At 48.3% G+C, this 17373-nt stretch overlaps 7 protein-coding genes across 7 annotated transcripts; 4 read left to right on the forward strand and 3 right to left on the reverse strand.

The window, feature by feature from the left end:
- Positions 1–626: 626 nt before the first annotated feature.
- On the forward strand, positions 627–1376 carry LTR64_003614 (uncharacterized protein; the record flags this gene model as incomplete). The annotated part of the gene is made up of 1 exon (XM_064897968.1): positions 627–1376. One exon carries the CDS (start codon positions 627–629, stop codon positions 1374–1376), a length of 750 nt encoding a protein of 249 aa, XP_064756918.1.
- An 85-nt stretch (positions 1377–1461) lies between these two features.
- Positions 1462–3588, reverse strand: LTR64_003615 (uncharacterized protein; the record flags this gene model as incomplete). The annotated part of the gene is made up of 1 exon (XM_064897969.1): positions 1462–3588. The coding sequence occupies one exon, from the start codon at positions 3586–3588 to the stop codon at positions 1462–1464; it is 2127 nt and encodes a 708-aa protein (XP_064756919.1).
- A 1203-nt stretch (positions 3589–4791) lies between these two features.
- On the forward strand, positions 4792–5716 carry LTR64_003616 (uncharacterized protein; the record flags this gene model as incomplete). Its single annotated transcript, XM_064897970.1, has 2 exons — positions 4792–5559; positions 5609–5716. 2 exons carry the CDS (start codon positions 4792–4794, stop codon positions 5714–5716), a joined length of 876 nt encoding a protein of 291 aa, XP_064756920.1.
- Positions 5717–6006: 290 nt separating this feature from the next.
- Positions 6007–6590, forward strand: LTR64_003617 (uncharacterized protein; the record flags this gene model as incomplete). Its single annotated transcript, XM_064897971.1, has 2 exons — positions 6007–6054; positions 6105–6590. 2 exons carry the CDS (start codon positions 6007–6009, stop codon positions 6588–6590), a joined length of 534 nt encoding a protein of 177 aa, XP_064756921.1.
- A 1139-nt stretch (positions 6591–7729) lies between these two features.
- Positions 7730–8140, reverse strand: LTR64_003618 (uncharacterized protein; the record flags this gene model as incomplete). Its single annotated transcript, XM_064897972.1, has 3 exons — positions 7730–7863; positions 7916–8075; positions 8126–8140. 3 exons carry the CDS (start codon positions 8138–8140, stop codon positions 7730–7732), a joined length of 309 nt encoding a protein of 102 aa, XP_064756922.1.
- Positions 8141–9488: 1348 nt separating this feature from the next.
- LTR64_003619 (uncharacterized protein) lies at positions 9489–10166 on the forward strand (the record flags this gene model as incomplete). Its single annotated transcript, XM_064897973.1, has 2 exons — positions 9489–9633; positions 9697–10166. The coding sequence occupies 2 exons, from the start codon at positions 9489–9491 to the stop codon at positions 10164–10166; spliced, it is 615 nt and encodes a 204-aa protein (XP_064756923.1).
- Positions 10167–13236: 3070 nt separating this feature from the next.
- On the reverse strand, positions 13237–16391 carry LTR64_003620 (uncharacterized protein; the record flags this gene model as incomplete). The annotated part of the gene is made up of 3 exons (XM_064897974.1): positions 13237–13761; positions 13962–14398; positions 14861–16391. 3 exons carry the CDS (start codon positions 16389–16391, stop codon positions 13237–13239), a joined length of 2493 nt encoding a protein of 830 aa, XP_064756924.1.
- Between the last annotated feature and the right edge of the window lie 982 nt (positions 16392–17373).

The raw sequence follows: 17373 nt of genomic DNA on the forward strand, positions 1-17373 counted from the left end.
ATGGTGAAATGGCGTTTGAGACATCTTGGGTACTTGGGAATGTACACTTGATTCCTTTGTATAACAAACCCAGAAGAAGGTATAGCATTAGTAGGAATACAGGTCTGGAGTCTTTAATATATCAATGATTATGGTCAGTATCGAGAGCAAATATACCTCTCATTTACGAGCTCGTTGACGTGTCAAGCAAACTTGAGTGATAAGTTGAGGTTCACCGCCAAGGGCGCGTAGCACAATCAGAAAGGGGCACGACCCGGACTAACCATATTCCGCCATGAGCCAATCACGTTGTTCCGGAAACCGAGCTCGAAGTGCTTCGTGAATATTGCCGCTCTTTCAATCGAAGAGCCCCTTTGCGAGGCAATCTACAAAATCTCCAGGGTAGAACTCCTTGGCCGAGGCACAAGGGAAAGAGCAACGCAACAGCTTCGTCGCGTCTGCAATTCTCCGCACTCACGAGTGCCTCAGTCGTGGTTTCCGAAAGTCGTGCTAATGTAGAATCTCATTACACGCTCCTGCAGCAAGCAAGTTCGCTCACATTTTCGGTCCAAGCTGTGTAGAGTTGCACAATCGATCCTGAACCGTCAAGCACGAATCCTGAAACACTGTAAGGAAACCACAGAACTATGGCTCAATCTACTCCAACATTCGAAAATCTCACTGTGACTACCTCTGAAAGTCATCCCTCTGTCCATATTGTTACGATGCACAAACCGCCAGAGAACAGACTCAATGTTGCTTACGCCCAGACAATAATTCGCGCTCTGCGTCATATCGAGACTAATCTTATTCCCAAAGGCGAACCTGGTGCAGTGGTCATCACCTCATTCAGTGACAAATTCTGGTGTACAGGTCTCGAGCTAGATGAATCTGACAACAACCCGTATGCAAATAGCGACGGCTTCTTCCCGCTTCTAGCGACGTTGGTTGACTATCCGTTCCCTACTGTGGCCTGCATAACAGGACACACGTTTGGTGGTGCATGCCCATACTCATTGAGCTGTGACTATCGTGTTATGAATTCAAAGCGTGGTTTCTACAGTATGCCTCCTGTCGACCTCGGTCTGCATTTTGATGGCATAGGTGCTTTGCCGAGACTGAAGCTTGGGCCTAAGATTGCTCGCAAAATGCTTCTCGAAGCCCACAGGTGGACTGGCAAGGAGGCTTATGCTGATGGTATCGTGGACGCTATTGCAGAACCTGAGAAGATGCTAGAAGTAGCTGTCGCGCTTGCAGCTGAGCAGGCTCCAAGAGCCAAGATGGGAGTTTATGGATTGCTAAGAACTGAGCTGTGGGGTGAAGCGCTCAAGAAATTCAGGCGGATCAGCTATACTCACCGGAGACGAGAAGGGACTGAGCCAAAGGCGAAGATATGAAGAAAACATTGAGCGAAATATATATAATAGCAGTTTTGCCTCAGGTCAAAGATGACATGACCCATATATACTAACAATCCGTCCTTCACAGCTTCGCTTTTGCATCTGCACGCTGCTCGTGGCCGTAGACACCCAGTGCAAGCTTCTTAATACGCCCTCTTGCATTGTCAGCTCCCTCACCCATGACTATCTCCTCCGTATTCCAGTCCGGATTGAACGTCTGCAGATTCAACGGGTTTTCCAAATGTGCTTTCTGCCATAGTGCATTATAGACATCACCATCGTAGCGTCCCAACGCACTCTCGAGCAGATAGTCAGGTATACTCCATGCATCAACCAACCTCACAGCATGAGGACGGATAGCTTCCATCAACTTCTGGATCGTGGGAGTCAACTCATGTAGTTGTTCAGGCTGCAGCGCACCAGACAGGATGAATTCCGAAGACTGAGCGTCGATCGTGAAGAGTGCAAAAAGACGGAAGAGGTCCTTCATGACATTCTGAGTTGGCTCAGCAAGTGGCGGATTCGGTGCCGACTCAAAGATGGCCTTGTGGAAGTTGGCGACGAGAAGAGACTCTGAGAAGGCGCGAGCCAGACGGTGTAAGCTGATCATGAGGCTGGTCCAGGGCTGTTTCTTCTCGACTCGTGCTTGGTAGGCTTGATGCGACAGGAAAGAAACACGATGTTCAAAGGCTCGGACAATATCTTTTTCGGTGCTGTAGATGTCGAAGCGCTTACTGGCCTGTTGATTCTGTAAGTACAACCGGAATTGTCCGTCAATTGGCTCGCCTGCTTTTGCGGTTGGATATGGATCTTTGACTGATTCTGTCATGCGCTTGATGAGATAGCTGGCTGTTTGTTGGGTGATCATCCAGTTGTCTCCCTCGACCGTCGGCTTTGAGAGATAGTCGTTGTTGAGTGGAATGATGCCACTTCCACCGCCGAAGCCATGACCGCCCATCGCTCGACGGCAGACCTCGATACCATCTGCCGCCAACATTGTGCAGCAAGACTTGAGTCCTGAAGAAGCAGCGTGCATCTCGGCAAGCCTCGATGTATCTCCACCTTTTTCAATCTCTTCTCTAGTGTTCCAGTAAAGGTTGAACATAGCTTCTCCTGTGTAATGGAGCGCGTATGTAGTGGCGAGCAGAGGCAATATTCGTATCTGGACAGTCGGATAATTCAGCACAGCAACTTCTGCAGCGTCATCTTTCGCATCACGGTCTGCAAACTGTCGCCGTATTGATAGGTAGCGGACGGCGATTGTGCATGCTCTAGCCAGTACCAGACGTGCATGCATGATAATTTGTGCACGAACATAAGTCAAAGAACCATAGACAAGTGCCTGATTCTTAGGTTTGATGTACATACCAGACTCCGAATCTACTCCTGAGTACCGTGACAGTAGTGCTGAATGAGAGACTCTGAAATTCTTGAATAGCATATAACCATTATCCATTGCTGTATAGCCATATTTGGGGCCAATATCGCCGATGACTATGCCTTCCAGTGGTTTATGAGTTTTCATATCACGAATCTGAACGATGAATTGATGCGGACCATGAGATTTGAGCTTTCCAGTCTTCTCATCAGGAAGCATCAGCTGAGCGACAACAATAGCATGGTTCGCAGTACGGCCCAGAGAGCCATTCCACCATTTTGATGCGGTCAAGGTGGGACTGTGAATCGTGAAATCTTTCGTCTCCTGGTTCCACGTTGCTGTGCACTCTATTCCTCTAACATTGCTGCCGTGTCCGAGCTCTGTCTGACCATAACAGCCGATGATCTCCCAATTCTCCACTTTTGGTAGCCAATATTTCATTTGTTCCTCGTTGCACTGCTCTCGGATCGACGTGGCGAACATGACTGTCTGTAGAGCGTATGGCGCCATTTCATCCGCGAGGTAGTCAGCCATCTTATAATCGTCAATGTCCCAGCCATGTTCCAAGGATAATCGCCTCAATTCTTTGGCTCTCGCCAAGCCAAGGTGATATCTGTCTGGCCTTGCAAGATTGAGCTGATTTTTTTTGCAGAAGTATGGACGTTTCTCGATCACGCTGAGAATCTTCTTCTGCCTTTGCAGGAAATCTCCTCTGTGCAATAAGTGTTGTGCTAGTTGGTTGATATCAATGTCAGAACGTGCTCTTTCTTGGCTCAGGACGTTTGGACCTTGCGGGTCTGCTGGCTTGAGCTCTGTAGAGAAGTCAGACATTTTGAAGATCTTGGTCGATGAAATCCTGATGAAATGGATCTTGACGGAACGACAGAATGCAATTGAACGTCCTTGTCATTTTCTTTCGCTCGATACTGTATGATGTCGGCGTATTCAACGCCTTGCCGCTAGCCACTGATATCTCCTCATCGCAAAGCTTGAAACAAATGCCGAGGCTCAGGAAGAAGGAGCCGTATATACTGCCTATTGGTCAACCAAGACATGGTCGCTGATCTCGTAATCGTCCTCCAAGAGAGTCGAGTGATAACTAAAATATAACATCCTCAACAATGTCACGACACGCATCAATCACAAAATCAAGCAATGACAGAAGCGAAATGGGACAGGAGGAAATTTGTCCCACTTCACGAGGCACGTGACAATGTGCTACCTTGCGACCCACTCTTTACACGACTGCTAACGTTGGCGTGTCGCCAAAATTGTGGCACAGCGATACGCGATCTAAATGCTGGGCTAGAGAAGAGCTCATCAGAGTTACTCAGTGACGCCGTTAACTTCAGAGAAGTGTTACGTGGTCGGTTGCGGCCTGAAGTATTGCAGGCGCTTCGTGACGGAGAGGAAGTCTTCATCAGCTTGATAGCCCCAGGTGGATACGAATTTACGGTAGGCATCCTAGCAATACTAGGTCTCGGAGCTGGCGCGAGCCCATTCAGCCCGCATCAACCTGTCCATGAAGCTTGTTACTATGTGAACAAGGCCAGATCTGTGGCCGTTGTTGTCTCGGATTCTGCTCGGAAGCTTGGTCGAGATCTGGCCACTGAGATATGTCGAACAACAGATCCACGCTTTGTTTGTGTATCTGTCTCCGATGGTCTAGGTCATTCCATTCGGTTACCATCATCGCTGGTCTTGTCAAGTGCGGGACATAGAGATCTCAATGCTCCTGGTGTTGTCATCTTTACATCTGGCACAACGGGTCCACCCAAAGGCGGGCTTTTGTCTTTAGGAGCTATTACCGATGGTGCTTTGAGCTTTGCAAGGCAGTTGAGGATCTCGGATGCTGATACATGTCAGCACATATTGCCTGTACATCATGCCACTGGCATTTGGGTCACATTCTTCCCTTTCCTGCTTACGGGAGCTTGCATCGAGTTCAAGTCAGGGGGTTTCAGTCCAGAGTGGACCTGGAATCGATGGAAAGAGGGTGGTATAACACATTTTTCTGGTGTTCCCACAATATATATGAGAATGATGAGGTATTGGCAGGAAAAGCTATGTAAGTTGCCTGCAGCAGAACGTGAACAGTACCGAAAAGCACCAGGCCAGTTCAAGTATGCAATCTGTGGTACTTCAGCACTGCCACAGCCCATCAACGACTTCTGGACGAAGATGATGGATGGTAAGAAAATCAAGCAACGCTACGGCTCGACAGAGCAAGGGATCATTCTCAGCATGCCATATGAGGGCAGAGATGATACGCCTGATGGATCGACAGGACAGCCATCAATAGGTGTAGACGTGAAGCTGTCCGAAGGCGATGAAGGCGAGATCAGGTCCAGGTCCTTTTACATGTTCTCAAAGTATATTCATGACCCTGAAGCCACCAAAGCTGCGTTTGACGCGGAAGGTTATTTCAAGTCTGGCGACATGGCATTCAAGAAAGGCAACGATTTCTTCATCACTGGTCGTGCTTCGGTGGATGTGCTGAAGTCTGGTGGGTACAAGATCTCCGCCCTAGACATCGAACGCGAAATTCTGTCGCTACCATACATCAATGAGGTAATGGTTGTGGGAGTGCCTGACGATGAGTTCGGACAACGAGTAGCAGCAGTCTTATCTGTGTCGGATAGCGAAGCGGCTCATCATTACTATCAGGAGCACAACCGGTCGTTTGGCAAGCTGAATCTTGATGACCTGAGAACGGATTTGCGAGACAGGTTAGCAGGGTACAAACTACCGACGTTACTGCGTGTCATCAAAGAAGAGCTGCCAAAGAGCCCAACAGGAAAGGTATGTTGACCACGTCCAGTGCTGTCACGCGCCACTAATATAGAGGCAGGTTGTAAAAAAGGTCTTGGGTCCGCAGTATTTTCCTCTGGACTATCTAGAAGATCCTGAGGTACAGAAATGGACAGGTAAAAGTGGTGATCCCAAGGCGAAGCTATAGAGAAATGCGTAAATAGGAAGCTGTGATTGAATAGACCTTCTAGGTTTCGCGTCTCGCGTGATTGCTGGAACAGAAGTGGCCTGTATACCTCACCGTAGACATTCACTAACAGCTGGTAGCGAATCAAAACGTGCTGCCGTTTGTGTAACGTTGCTTGACGACGCAATTAACTTATCGACATCATTGCTCATTACACATCCTCTCGAAATACGACTTCACTATACGTAAACGACAGCAAGGAAGCGAACTCGATTTGAATTTCATGTCGAGGAGTGCAAGAAAAGGTCAGAATGGGCATCTGCTCTTCCTGTCTCGGTCGCCGAGATGACTCGGACGAGGTATGCTATCTGCGATGTCAGTCCAACAGGTCGTTGCTAATGTTTGATAGGGTCAGCGACAGCGACTCCTTGCCGACGATCCATACGCACAAACTCACCACAACTACAACACATGGCATCAGCCACCACCATCGCAACCTAACGCTTTGAACCCAGATGAACAGAAACGCGAGCAGCAGGCCATGCACGACATAATGCGATGGGCCAGCGATCAAATAGTCGAGATCTTTCCCGCAAATGCTCGTCAACAGCAACAGCAGGCCATCAATCTGAACAACTCAGTGGTGAACCTCTCTCAAACTGACGGAACGGGCGCAAACGGTTTGATGAGCTCGCAACACCAAGATATTCTGCTCTCCATGATTCCAGGAGACAAATCCAAAAGATCGATAAGGATATACCCTGCTAGCAGACCGGGCACGGGAGATGCACAGTCTATCAGGAGTAAAGCCAGTCATACAAAACTCAACGGCTCAACTCGAGGCGCAAAAGGAAGAGAAGGAGTTTTCGTCAGACTTAACGTTGATTTGCCCTAAGCGGTAGAATGAAATGGCCAGCCTTCTGTCTGCGAACAAACGAACACCACTATGAACGCATATCGTACTCTCCACGAGGCTCGAAAGAAGGATACAAGAAGCACGATCTATACCTGTGACAGGACCATGCTCACGATTGTTCCCCCCCTACTAGGACCCTACTGGACGTCGACTTCTTAGGAACAATAGCCACTGCTGCCTGTCTGCCTGCTACGACTCAATCGAGACACGGTCACAAGCAATTCCTGATCTGAAGAAACCAGGTTGTGGCAGCTGCCGACATACGCCTTACCGCCACTTGTTCAAATAGAGGGGTGAGAACCATCTCATATGGCCACGCCTTTACTGTCTACGCTCCTCGCGAGTTGCATGCTACCTGCGCTAGAGTGAGAGGGTCGAAGAATGCCCTGAAACCTGGCAGCCGTGACATTCAACGTCTCGGGCAAGATGTATCTTGTCTATTAGTCACACAGCCGCGTGTCTGCTTCAAGCCCAGGAGTATACCTAAGCTCTTTACTCGACAAGCACAACTTTGAGTATTTCTCTCTCAAACCAGGCTCAATCATCTGTGTTATGGCCATGGAACAGATTGGTCTAGCACTTGCGGCGGCTGTAACAACACTGCTGTCGACTATCACCATTGGAGGTTCGATTTGAGCCAAGCGCCTTTTAACTTTTGTGCAAGTAGAATATAGCTTTTTAATGTGTATGTATAATACGTACTATAATCCTTGATACTGTATGCCATTTTCTGGCCTCCTCAAGTCCCTGCTCTGAGGCTGGTCCCGAAGTATTGCTTTAGCTTGTAGATCGTAAGATGCCGAATAGTTCAGAGAGTGGTTTAAAACAATTTAGGTGTAACAAAGTAGAATCCAAAAACAAGGCAGATGGAAGAAGGTCTTATGTAGCAAACTGGCAATGCAGTTCATTGCATAGTATTAGCTGTTAGCTATACTGATGCGAACGCGTAGGGTATCTGGTATTAGGAGCTGGTAGGCAAAGATTGACTCGCTGGCGTATTGGGTATCTCAAGCAATAAGACTTCGTTTCCTTCCGTTATTAGACTCCGATCCTTCATCTTCTCCTTCTCGGTATGACTTTCCACTATTGTTCCTTTTTCCTATTGCGATGCTGGCTGCTCATTTAGCAGCAACAGCAACTGCCTCATCTTGCTGGGCAGAGCCGGCTTGAGTGGCAGAAGGCACTGCGCCAGGTGTAGGATCAGCAGGCTTCGAATTGTCAACTGAGGATTCGGTCGTAATTGGAGCTGCGCCTGCACCTTGATCAGTAATTAAATAAGAAGCCTTGGGTGTTGAGACACTGACCTGCTGGTGCGACTGGCTGGCTAGATGACGGGGCAGCAGATGATGTAGTCGTCGTCGGTGGAGGGACTTGAGTCGAAGTGCCGACCTGATTTGGAGCTTCAGTCCTGGTGCCTGCGGTCTTCGATGGACCCGGCTCCTGCTTCTTGCGACGGAAGATGGCCTGCAGATATTGGTTAGTCACTGGCCGAACCGATACTGTGCATGGAATACCTTGAGCTTGTCCATCGCGTCAAGTGCTAAGTGCCACAAAAGTTAGAGGTAGCTATTCGTAAGTGTGGTATTGTAAGAAGACAGTCCTGTGCCTAGAAACACGAGTGGTGGGACGGGGACAGTAGAGTATGGAAAGGGCGAGTACTAACGAATGCCAGGCATGTTCGAAGGATATCAGTGAACGGGCTGCGGGTCAGCAGGTGTTGGTGGAAACGGACAGATTCGGGTCTGTATCAATCAGAACTCAAGTTGAGAGATAGGTAGTAAGCAAGTAAGCCGCTTGTGAGGACAAGTTTGTGCTAGGCCTCCATTGGCGACTGACCTGTCGCTTCGCTATCAGCAGTACTAGTGTCGCATGTAGAGCAAGGGTATGCAGATGGCAGTCACGATGGGGGACGGTGAGTGGTGATGTACGAAGCTCGTTCAAGCTATTGCACAGAACGCAGATGCAACGACACGTAAAAGATCAGCTTGAGCAGTAACATGGTCTTGTGACGTCCAAACAAGGCAAATAGTCGTTCGCAACGTGAAGCTATCTCGCAATGCAGCATTGGCATGGGATTAGTGAAACAGTCAAGGATCGACGTGATAGGTAGGTGCGTCAACTGAGACTTCCAGGCCAAGCTCGAATTGGGACTAGGGATGACGATCTGGTGGTCTGTGTTCCGTCTGAATCAGTTTCAGGCCAGCTTCTCGTGCTCGCAGCTGCACAAGCAAAGTCAACCACAATGCTGAGCCAGGAGAAGCTGCACAACAAGCTCTACTCCTCACCAGAACCCTTGTGCATATAAAAAAGGCTTTGTAAGATACTGCGTGGACATTGATGTTTCCAGCTTAGCTGCTTCTTGAATTTGAAGAGTGAATGCTACACCATGATCGCAAGAGGATGCTTAGATTCCACCTGCTCGGTCGAGCACAGAGCTCAGTCCGCTGGAACTCAGCTGCCATACCTGTATTGTTCTTTGGCCACGGTACGAAACTAACGAAGAAGGACGTGCTGGATCAGTAACTGCCGCGGTGTCGTGCTTAGGCCACTGGAAACAATCGGATAGCTACATCTTTGGAAGACGATGTTTCCAAAGTGTACCGGCAATAGCCGATCAAGACGACCGACTTGGAGTGTAATCTTGATAGGAGCAGATGCCGAATTGGAGAGTGCATGGACAACGATCTCTCCCCGCATAATTACAAGGTTGGAACATAACCAGGACAGACCACCAGAAGAGGACTGAGGACACAAGATTAGACCCTAGAATACAAGCACTATCTCTGAACCACAGGCATAACATCGAAGAGTGTCGCAGACCTTGAAGTCGACCCTACCGCACCCTACCTCAGCTCCTTACACAAACAGTCCACGAAGATGCGTCTCTCGTACGTCGACAACCCACCAAACTTCACCAACGAAGATGACAAAGCCACCCTCGAACGCGTCAAGGCCCGTAGAGGAGAAAAGGGCCTACTGCCCCTCGACCTAGCCCTCCTTCACGCACCCAAAGTCGCAGATGGTAAGCACCACCTATCCCATACAACCAAAGACTACTTACTCTAACCAAACGAAAAAATTTCAGGCTGGAACTCACTCCTAGGCGCCATCCGAGGAAAGACCTCTCTCCCAGACAACATCCGCGAAATAGCAATATGCAGGCCTGCACTTATCAATCAGGCTTGGTTCGAATGGAAGCACCACGCTCCACTTCTGCAGGACTCTGAATCCTTCAAAGCCAGCCTGGACAAGTTTGAGACTGTTCAACAGCTTCATCCGACCAGTGCCGGGAGCCTCGACAAACGTGAATGGGCGACTTTACGATATGCTGATGCTATGACGCGAGATGTGAAAGTGTCGCAGTCGTTATTCGATGAGGTGAAGGCACTGTTTAGTGAACAGGAAGTTGTGGAGATCACGACGACTGTTGCGAGTTACAATCTCGTAAGTCGTTTCTTGGTTGCTTTGGATGTTGGTGAGATGAACGATCAAGCACCTGAATTTACCAGTCAGGTCACAAACCCTACGAGCACAGACGATAGAATTCAGTCGTAGCTCGTTGAATCTTCATATTGCTTATTCGGTGTCTCGGAGAATGTGTTTGCTCAATGATGTTACAGGTTCGCACAGATTTATGGCTCCATATATTCCTTCATGTACCAGGAGGTATGCTCATCTATCAGTAGTGGAATTAACAGACCTCAACGACAGCCATACCACTGTGCAATGTCAATCCATGTATCTGATCCTCTTCGATCCCCACTTCCTCTGACCCATAGTCATCGGTCCCCAGTATATTACACATCATCTTCGTCGAAGCAGTGGCGAAGAGTACGTGGATTGCAGCCTCGTCTATTAGGGAACGTGGCGGTGCTCGTTTGTTTGTTTCGCCTTCCAAACTTGTTTGTGCAAGACTTTGTGGCTGCTTCATCAGTGGATGCAGTGTAATCTCGACGCCGGTCCGCCAAATAACCACCAGCACCTCCGCTACCAGTGACTTGAAGGCGGACCATTCGATCTCCTGGTTGTTCATGTCTTCTAGGTATACCTCCGTGAGCTACTGCGAAGTTATCCCATGCTGATCGGTTCTCGGTCTTGTCAGCCATTGCTGGGTGCAGGAATTGGAAAGGTGCTTTCTGCGTTTGTGGCTCTGCTTCGTCGTCCAGGTGTTTACTCCAGTACTGCTTGAGTCGTTGAGCATTACTCTCGAGTAAGACGTCGACTGCTGGAGAACCAGTATAATCAAGGGTTTGTGAGGACGGCCTGTAGCTGTGTATGGAACTGGTAAGCTGACTTGTACGAATTTTAGTCTTGTCATTCGATGTGTTCCAAGGTTGTCGGTCGTCCTCATAAGATTGTGTTGATGCCGCTGTGTTGTCTGTATCTCCTCTGCTCGAAAGCCAGTCGAGATCATTCTCAGATAGTAGTAGGGAGTCCGGGGATGTGCTACAAATGTCCGTCGATGGAGGTTTGGGTGCACTGCTACCAAAAGCTTCTGTGAGTGCCGCAATAGCTTCGAAGTGTTGCGAAGCTTGTGGTATGACAATGTCGATAGTTGAAGATGCTGGAATGCTGGTGCCTATCATTGTGCAGCACATCTTTAGTGTAGCTAAATCTCCTGCACAGTTATCGATGGTATCGATAATGGGGTTACCGTTCATGGATGCCTGAGCGTTGACTTTGACGTGAGTTTGTAGTCGAAAGATACGTGTATCGTTGTTCGGGACTTCGATCGATGAGTATGGCACAGATAGAGGGAGGTCGTAATGTACGAAAGATTCTGCTTCCGGACACAAGTCTGGTATTTGTTTCAGGGTAGCAAACGTGCTGTTCTCAAAGTAGCAGACAACTAAGTCTTCATAGTTGTGAACAAGCTTGAACAAAGGCGACCAAACAAGGAGTCGAGCATAGGGTATCACGTAGTGTTCACACATTGTGACAGACTTGAAGGATATGTCAGTGAATCTCAAATCGAGTATCCTTCAAAGATAACTCACAGTGTTGCTGAAGATGATTGGTACGTCAATTTCGACAATGAGAGGTAGAAGTGAAAAAGTCGACGCCGGTTTGTTGGGCACAAATCAGGTTAGAGAGCAAGTGCAACCTGCCTGCCAGTGAAGTAGAACTTCAAAGAGGCAGCCACGCCAGCAGGCGCGCTCGCCTGTCCACCACTCTCGAAATTCGATACCTTCACTGCTTTGGCCGTTCGTAGCATTTGAAATAGGCTCAACCTTCACAAGCGCGTCCTTCCTGTTCCACTCTCTTAAATGCACCGCGATATGGCGTATAGGCTGTTGGGTAATTACTGTAGACACTACCGGACTTTCTAGAACTGAGATGCGTGAAATACATCTGAAGTATGACTGATGAGTTTCGGAACTCCTGCTAAACAATCAATGCGAGCTCTTGCCTCTGATCCGATGTGCTCGAATCTCGACTGACACCAATCTCCACAAGAGACAGGCTCGTATTCAGCTAGGTCGTCCTCACCGATGCAGATAGGCAGTACACCACACTTTTCCTACGTTCGATATGTCAGACGTATGTTCCAGGCAATGACAGTCGGTGCTATGATGAGACAGGGCTTTCGGGACTTACATCAAAATCAAACCCGAAGAAGAAAGGCATCGAGTATCTGAACTCAGTAAGTCAGGAAGAGATACCAAGCCTAAACTTCATTTCCACTCACCTATCCACTATCAATCTATTGAAGACACGATGCTATGTTGACTTCAGACAATCACCTTGAGCCGAGTAACCATCGAAGTGCTTGCTGTTCGACTTCGAGACTTGCAGCTTCTCCTCACTCCTTCGCCTGAAGAAGGACAGCACAGCACTATATGCACCCTCGATGACTCTATCCAGTATGCAGTGGTTCTTGATGTGGAAAAAGCCTGTATCTTCTAGTGCTTGCCCTGTTCACATAGCCAATAGAACGCGTTGCTGCGGCGTACCATTGATGGCTGAAACGTCGACTACTGGACTCTTGCAAGCTCCGAGAGGCTTGGTAGAGACATCACGAAGGACTGGTCAATAGGCTGTTCGGAGCTCGAGTTTAACGTAGCCGGGACGTGTGTTGTCGTCTCTAGAGCCTTCCACTGCCGTTGAATGAGTTTTGATAAGCATCAGAACGCGTCGAGGATAACAAAAATTGCTCTCGATGCGCGTGTGTACGCGTCAAAAAAACTTCGCTCGCATTGCGTCTACCATAAGTCTTGTCCTACTTATGTAATATTCTGAAGGTTGAGGACGATTGGATATTGATCCATGTCTGCTCACAGTAACATTGCCTCGAGCCCCAAGTAACCATAGGATATTAGCCGCAGTAATTGCACGTGAACTGTCCACAAGAACATGACTTTGCGCGCGAACAGATCCCTCTAAAGGCTTAGAGGTATTGGGACATCTTCCTTTTGAAACAGTCAGCTGATGAGTGTTCAACGCGCGAAGCTTCAAGCTTCGTGCCAATGGTATGAAACTCCACTTATCGGCGCCGGAGAGCTCCGACGGTCACTAATGGTATACAGTACTAGGCATGGCTGGGAAGCATGACGCAGGGGAATCAAGATGATAGATTGATACCTTGAGACCTACGAAAGCTCAATCAGTGGCTATGCCAACTTACTCAGAAACCCTTAACATAATGATGCTCTCCTGTTCCACCAGCAGCTTGCATAACCTCGCGAATCTCAATCTCCATCCCCACCTCGATATAGCCTTCACTTCGTGGGCAGCACAACATCCCGAAACACGGCTTGTACTTAACACCCTCATCAACGCGTCGATAAGAAACCAACGTATTCCAAGGTTCTTTCTTGTTCTTCACAGCAGTATCGGGGTCAACGTTAGGTACTTGACACCTTGCGCAGCGCGCAGCAACGTCGATATCAATCGACTGGCTGTTGATACCGGTCAGCGCGGACAAGCTTCCAACAAGCGACTTAGGTGGGTTGACACGCAATGTCTTCCATTCGTCTTCTTCCCATGGCTTCAAATTGTCACTGTCGACGATGATATTCGGTCGGAAGCGCTCGATTGTGATTTCTGTTCCCTGTTGTTCCTTCAGCCGCGTGTTGAGCTCGTTCAACGAGACTTCAGTAGCGACTTGAATGGGTAGCACATCGGGAAAATTCACGAACTCTTTTCTGTACTGCGTGTCAGTGTGAGTCATCACGCTACTGCTGGACACTTATCTTCAAATGCTCCGGATCTCCATTTCCACGACCTAAAAAAGAATCAGCCTGACCACCGCCAGTAGTGACCTGTAAGTTCATAGGCTCAGGTGGTCAACACATAGCATAGTGAGCACTCACATTGTCGCGGTGTTGGTCCTTTCATCACAAGCTGCACCTTTGCGTCCTTGTCCCAAGATGTAAAATACTTAGTAACTGCATCTGTAATTTCCGGTGCTGTGAAAGCATAAGCATCGGTATGGTATTCCCATATCTCCGTCTCAACGAGCTTCGCATTGTTGCTTAACCATTCTTCGTCTGCTTCCAGCGGCACTGAGATAGTCGTCGCTCTATCGTAATCCACCTTTGACTCCTCTCCAACTCCTCCGACTTCTACCACGGCTGGAAATATAACGGTGAGATTGGCTCTACCTGACTCATCTTCACTGATTCCAGTCTTGATCAGAGTCATCTCGGGTTTGTTCCGAATCGTGATGAAGACCTGTTTATCATCAACAAACATGCAGCAGCGGTCAAACTTCAAGCCTTTGCGGCCAAGCGTTGATGACTTGACCGAGAAGCCACGACATGATTTTATGGGATAGATTCTGAGGTCTGTCACACGTGTTGTTTTTGGATATTCACCCATGATTACAGTAGGCAAGCTTTCTTGATATTTTGAGAGATGTCAACAACTCAATCTGTCGTATGTGGTTTATGGAGGAAAACTGACAGGTCTACACGGTAGATCGTGGAGATAGCATCATACTGATACAGCGGAAAGTGGCAAGGTTCGACCGCCACTACTTCACCTCGGACGAGCACTGCACGTGACATAATTTCGTGATGTCAGTTTTCTTTTCTTGAGAATGCTCGTAGATGGTAAATCCAAAGCAAGTACATTGGTAGAAACTCACAAGAAACGCTCGGCTCATGAGCAAAGCTGCATAAAAACTTGGTTGAGGAATACAGAAAACGCGATCCATGTAATGGCTGCATCAGCATGGGAGATAGATGAGCACTGATATCAATACTGCGGCAGAAGACCTTAAGAGTCTGTATTCAGGTATTGCTCACATCCGTTCAGTAGTTCTTGGTTGTAAAAGAACCGCTGTAGGACATCATGTGTCCCGATGTCTTTCTTTATGTGCTTTAGCAATGGTATCAAGCTTTGTCCTTTGGGTAGCAGGCGTAGTTTCGTTTCGTGCTGCCGCCAAGCGTCAATACAAACCACGCACATCCAGTAAAGACATTCCTTCTCAAGCTGAAGCCAGGATGAATGATTCTCTCGTAGTAGTAGACGAGTCAATTCGATACGTGAGGCTCCAAACAACGATGAGCTAGATCTCGCGTGGGTGAAGGCATTAGCACAATAGAGGAACAGAGCTAGCGTAAGATATTTCTCGATCATTGTCTTGGAGGCGTCAGGTATTGCTAGGGTAGGACATGCCTCGAGGAAGTCTCGATACCTGCGCTTCTGGGAGTGCCACATATTGCCAGGCGACAAAGCTTCGACACCATGGACAACAGCTTCAGCAGTACGGCCTAGGACATCCATCAACTCGACAGATATCATACCTTTAAGAACGAGTGACTGAAAACCGACAGGCAGCTTCATGAAAACATCCCGCAGATCTGGTGACAGTGGAAATGCAGGGTACACCAACCTATGCTCCAACCGTGATTCTGGAAAGAGAGGTATGCCATCCTCCTGAATTGTCCAAAAGCTATCCCATTGTGAGACCGATGCCGCCGCCAATCCCTGGTGTCCCAAAGCATGCATACCACCTCTGGACAGAACCATGCTCTTCACATTGGATCTGTGCACGTCGTAAGATCTGTTGTCGCCTAAGAAGCGTGCTAGATTGGCAAGCCCAAGCACAGTAATTATCGAAACATCATCGTGTACAGGCTCTTCAGCACGTTGGGCCTCTTTGTGTCTCTTTTGTAACCGCGACAATGCTAATGTCTGGTTGGATTTGACCTCTTTCGACATGCGTGAAGCAGGATTGCATGCAGACATGATGGCGCCTACCATAGCAATTCCCACAGGTCTATAATCTTCGTGCTGCATCAATTCCAACCAGTAAGAGGTGTAGATATTTGTGACATTGAAGATTGCGTATATGGGCTGGTTGATAGGAGAGATGACTTGTGTAAAGTAGTCTATTGCAGATCTTGCGAAGTCGTCAGAAGGTGTGAAGCCAAAAGGGTCGATGCGCAGTCCGCCAGAGATTTGTAGATCAGCTGTCAGATTACCAGCACGCCATGTAAATTGCATGGCTCTCATTTCTTGTCGGTGTTGCATGCATGAGCCACTCTTGCCTGCGGATAGGGTATCATCCTGCATCAGGTCGTGTACACTGCCGTGGTCATAGTCCTCAGGACGGACAGCTTCTGTAGAGAGTTTCGCCGCAATGCCATGAATCGCTGGCGTAGGATCGTTCGAATTCTCAACACCAAATCGTGTCTTCAGTCGTCTGGTCTCCCTGCGTTGACGTGAGACCGCAGCAGCATGTGAACGAGCATCGGAGTTGGCGAGCTTGTGCGCGGCCAGATCGGGATTGCCTGCGTGATATGGAACGAAGAGGAAACTATCTTTGGACATTACCACTGCCTATATCGAGGGCTCTGACTTTTGTGAGAAGCTATTATGCCGAGCACAGATGAACAGCGAAACGGCAATCATCGCTATCAACCAGATTGAATGCGTTCGGTCTATGAGGTTAGAACAGACGTTGTGTGGTGTATTACTGCAGCATGTGGAACATGAACCAAAGGCTAAGAACGAGGTTTGGCATGCTCTATACCTCGTGGTGTAGTATTGTGGCAGAGGCAAAAGTGGTAGAGAAAAGGACCACGTCGTGGGGGTTGACCGGAAAACCATAACCGCAGCTGATAAATGTATTCGTTTTTGGAATCATTATGGGCTATTATGGGTACAGGTTGTGATCGACGCTGCAGATTCAGCAACATGTCGGTAAGTTTGAGCCAGAAAATGTACCAGAGGATTGGTCGCGTAGAGAAGAAACTCATTCAGAATGAACATAGCGGCATCATGGCAACTTCCATACTCCACGAAATGCTTCTTCAGGCAGGTGATAAATGCTCGTAACTGCCAAATAGAGGCTCCGTGAAACTCTCTCGTATAGAAAGACGCTAGTGAGGTACTGTATCTGGATACCTGGTGAGCCTTCTTCCGCCCAAGCAGCTGCTTTGACGGTTGGGCTCGTCGCCATCAACTTTTACCCACATATCTACACAACTTGACTTGAATTCAGAAACAGCTGGGCAACAGCTGCGTTACTTCTACGAGTATATTTCAGAGGGACAGTAGATTTCCGAGGGCGAAAATGTTCTACTCTAGCAATTGTCTTGCAAATCAAGAGCTCATGCTTCGAGTTCTGATCGGTATCACACGAGTCAGTAGCGCGCAACTCGTACGGTATTGTGGCGCTAGCAGATCGTGGAGCTGCAACAGGTTTGACGCAACAACTATACTTTCAGTGAATTCCGCACTGTTATCCAAATATATTTAGGGGTTGAATGACAAATTGTCCTTGATGGTGTACAGCAGTTGGCCATTTTCC

This window comes from Lithohypha guttulata (assembly GCF_036872675.1).
Source record: "Lithohypha guttulata strain CCFEE 5908 chromosome Unknown scaffold_2, whole genome shotgun sequence".
In the NCBI taxonomy this organism is placed as follows: Eukaryota; Fungi; Ascomycota; class Eurotiomycetes; order Chaetothyriales; family Trichomeriaceae; genus Lithohypha; species Lithohypha guttulata.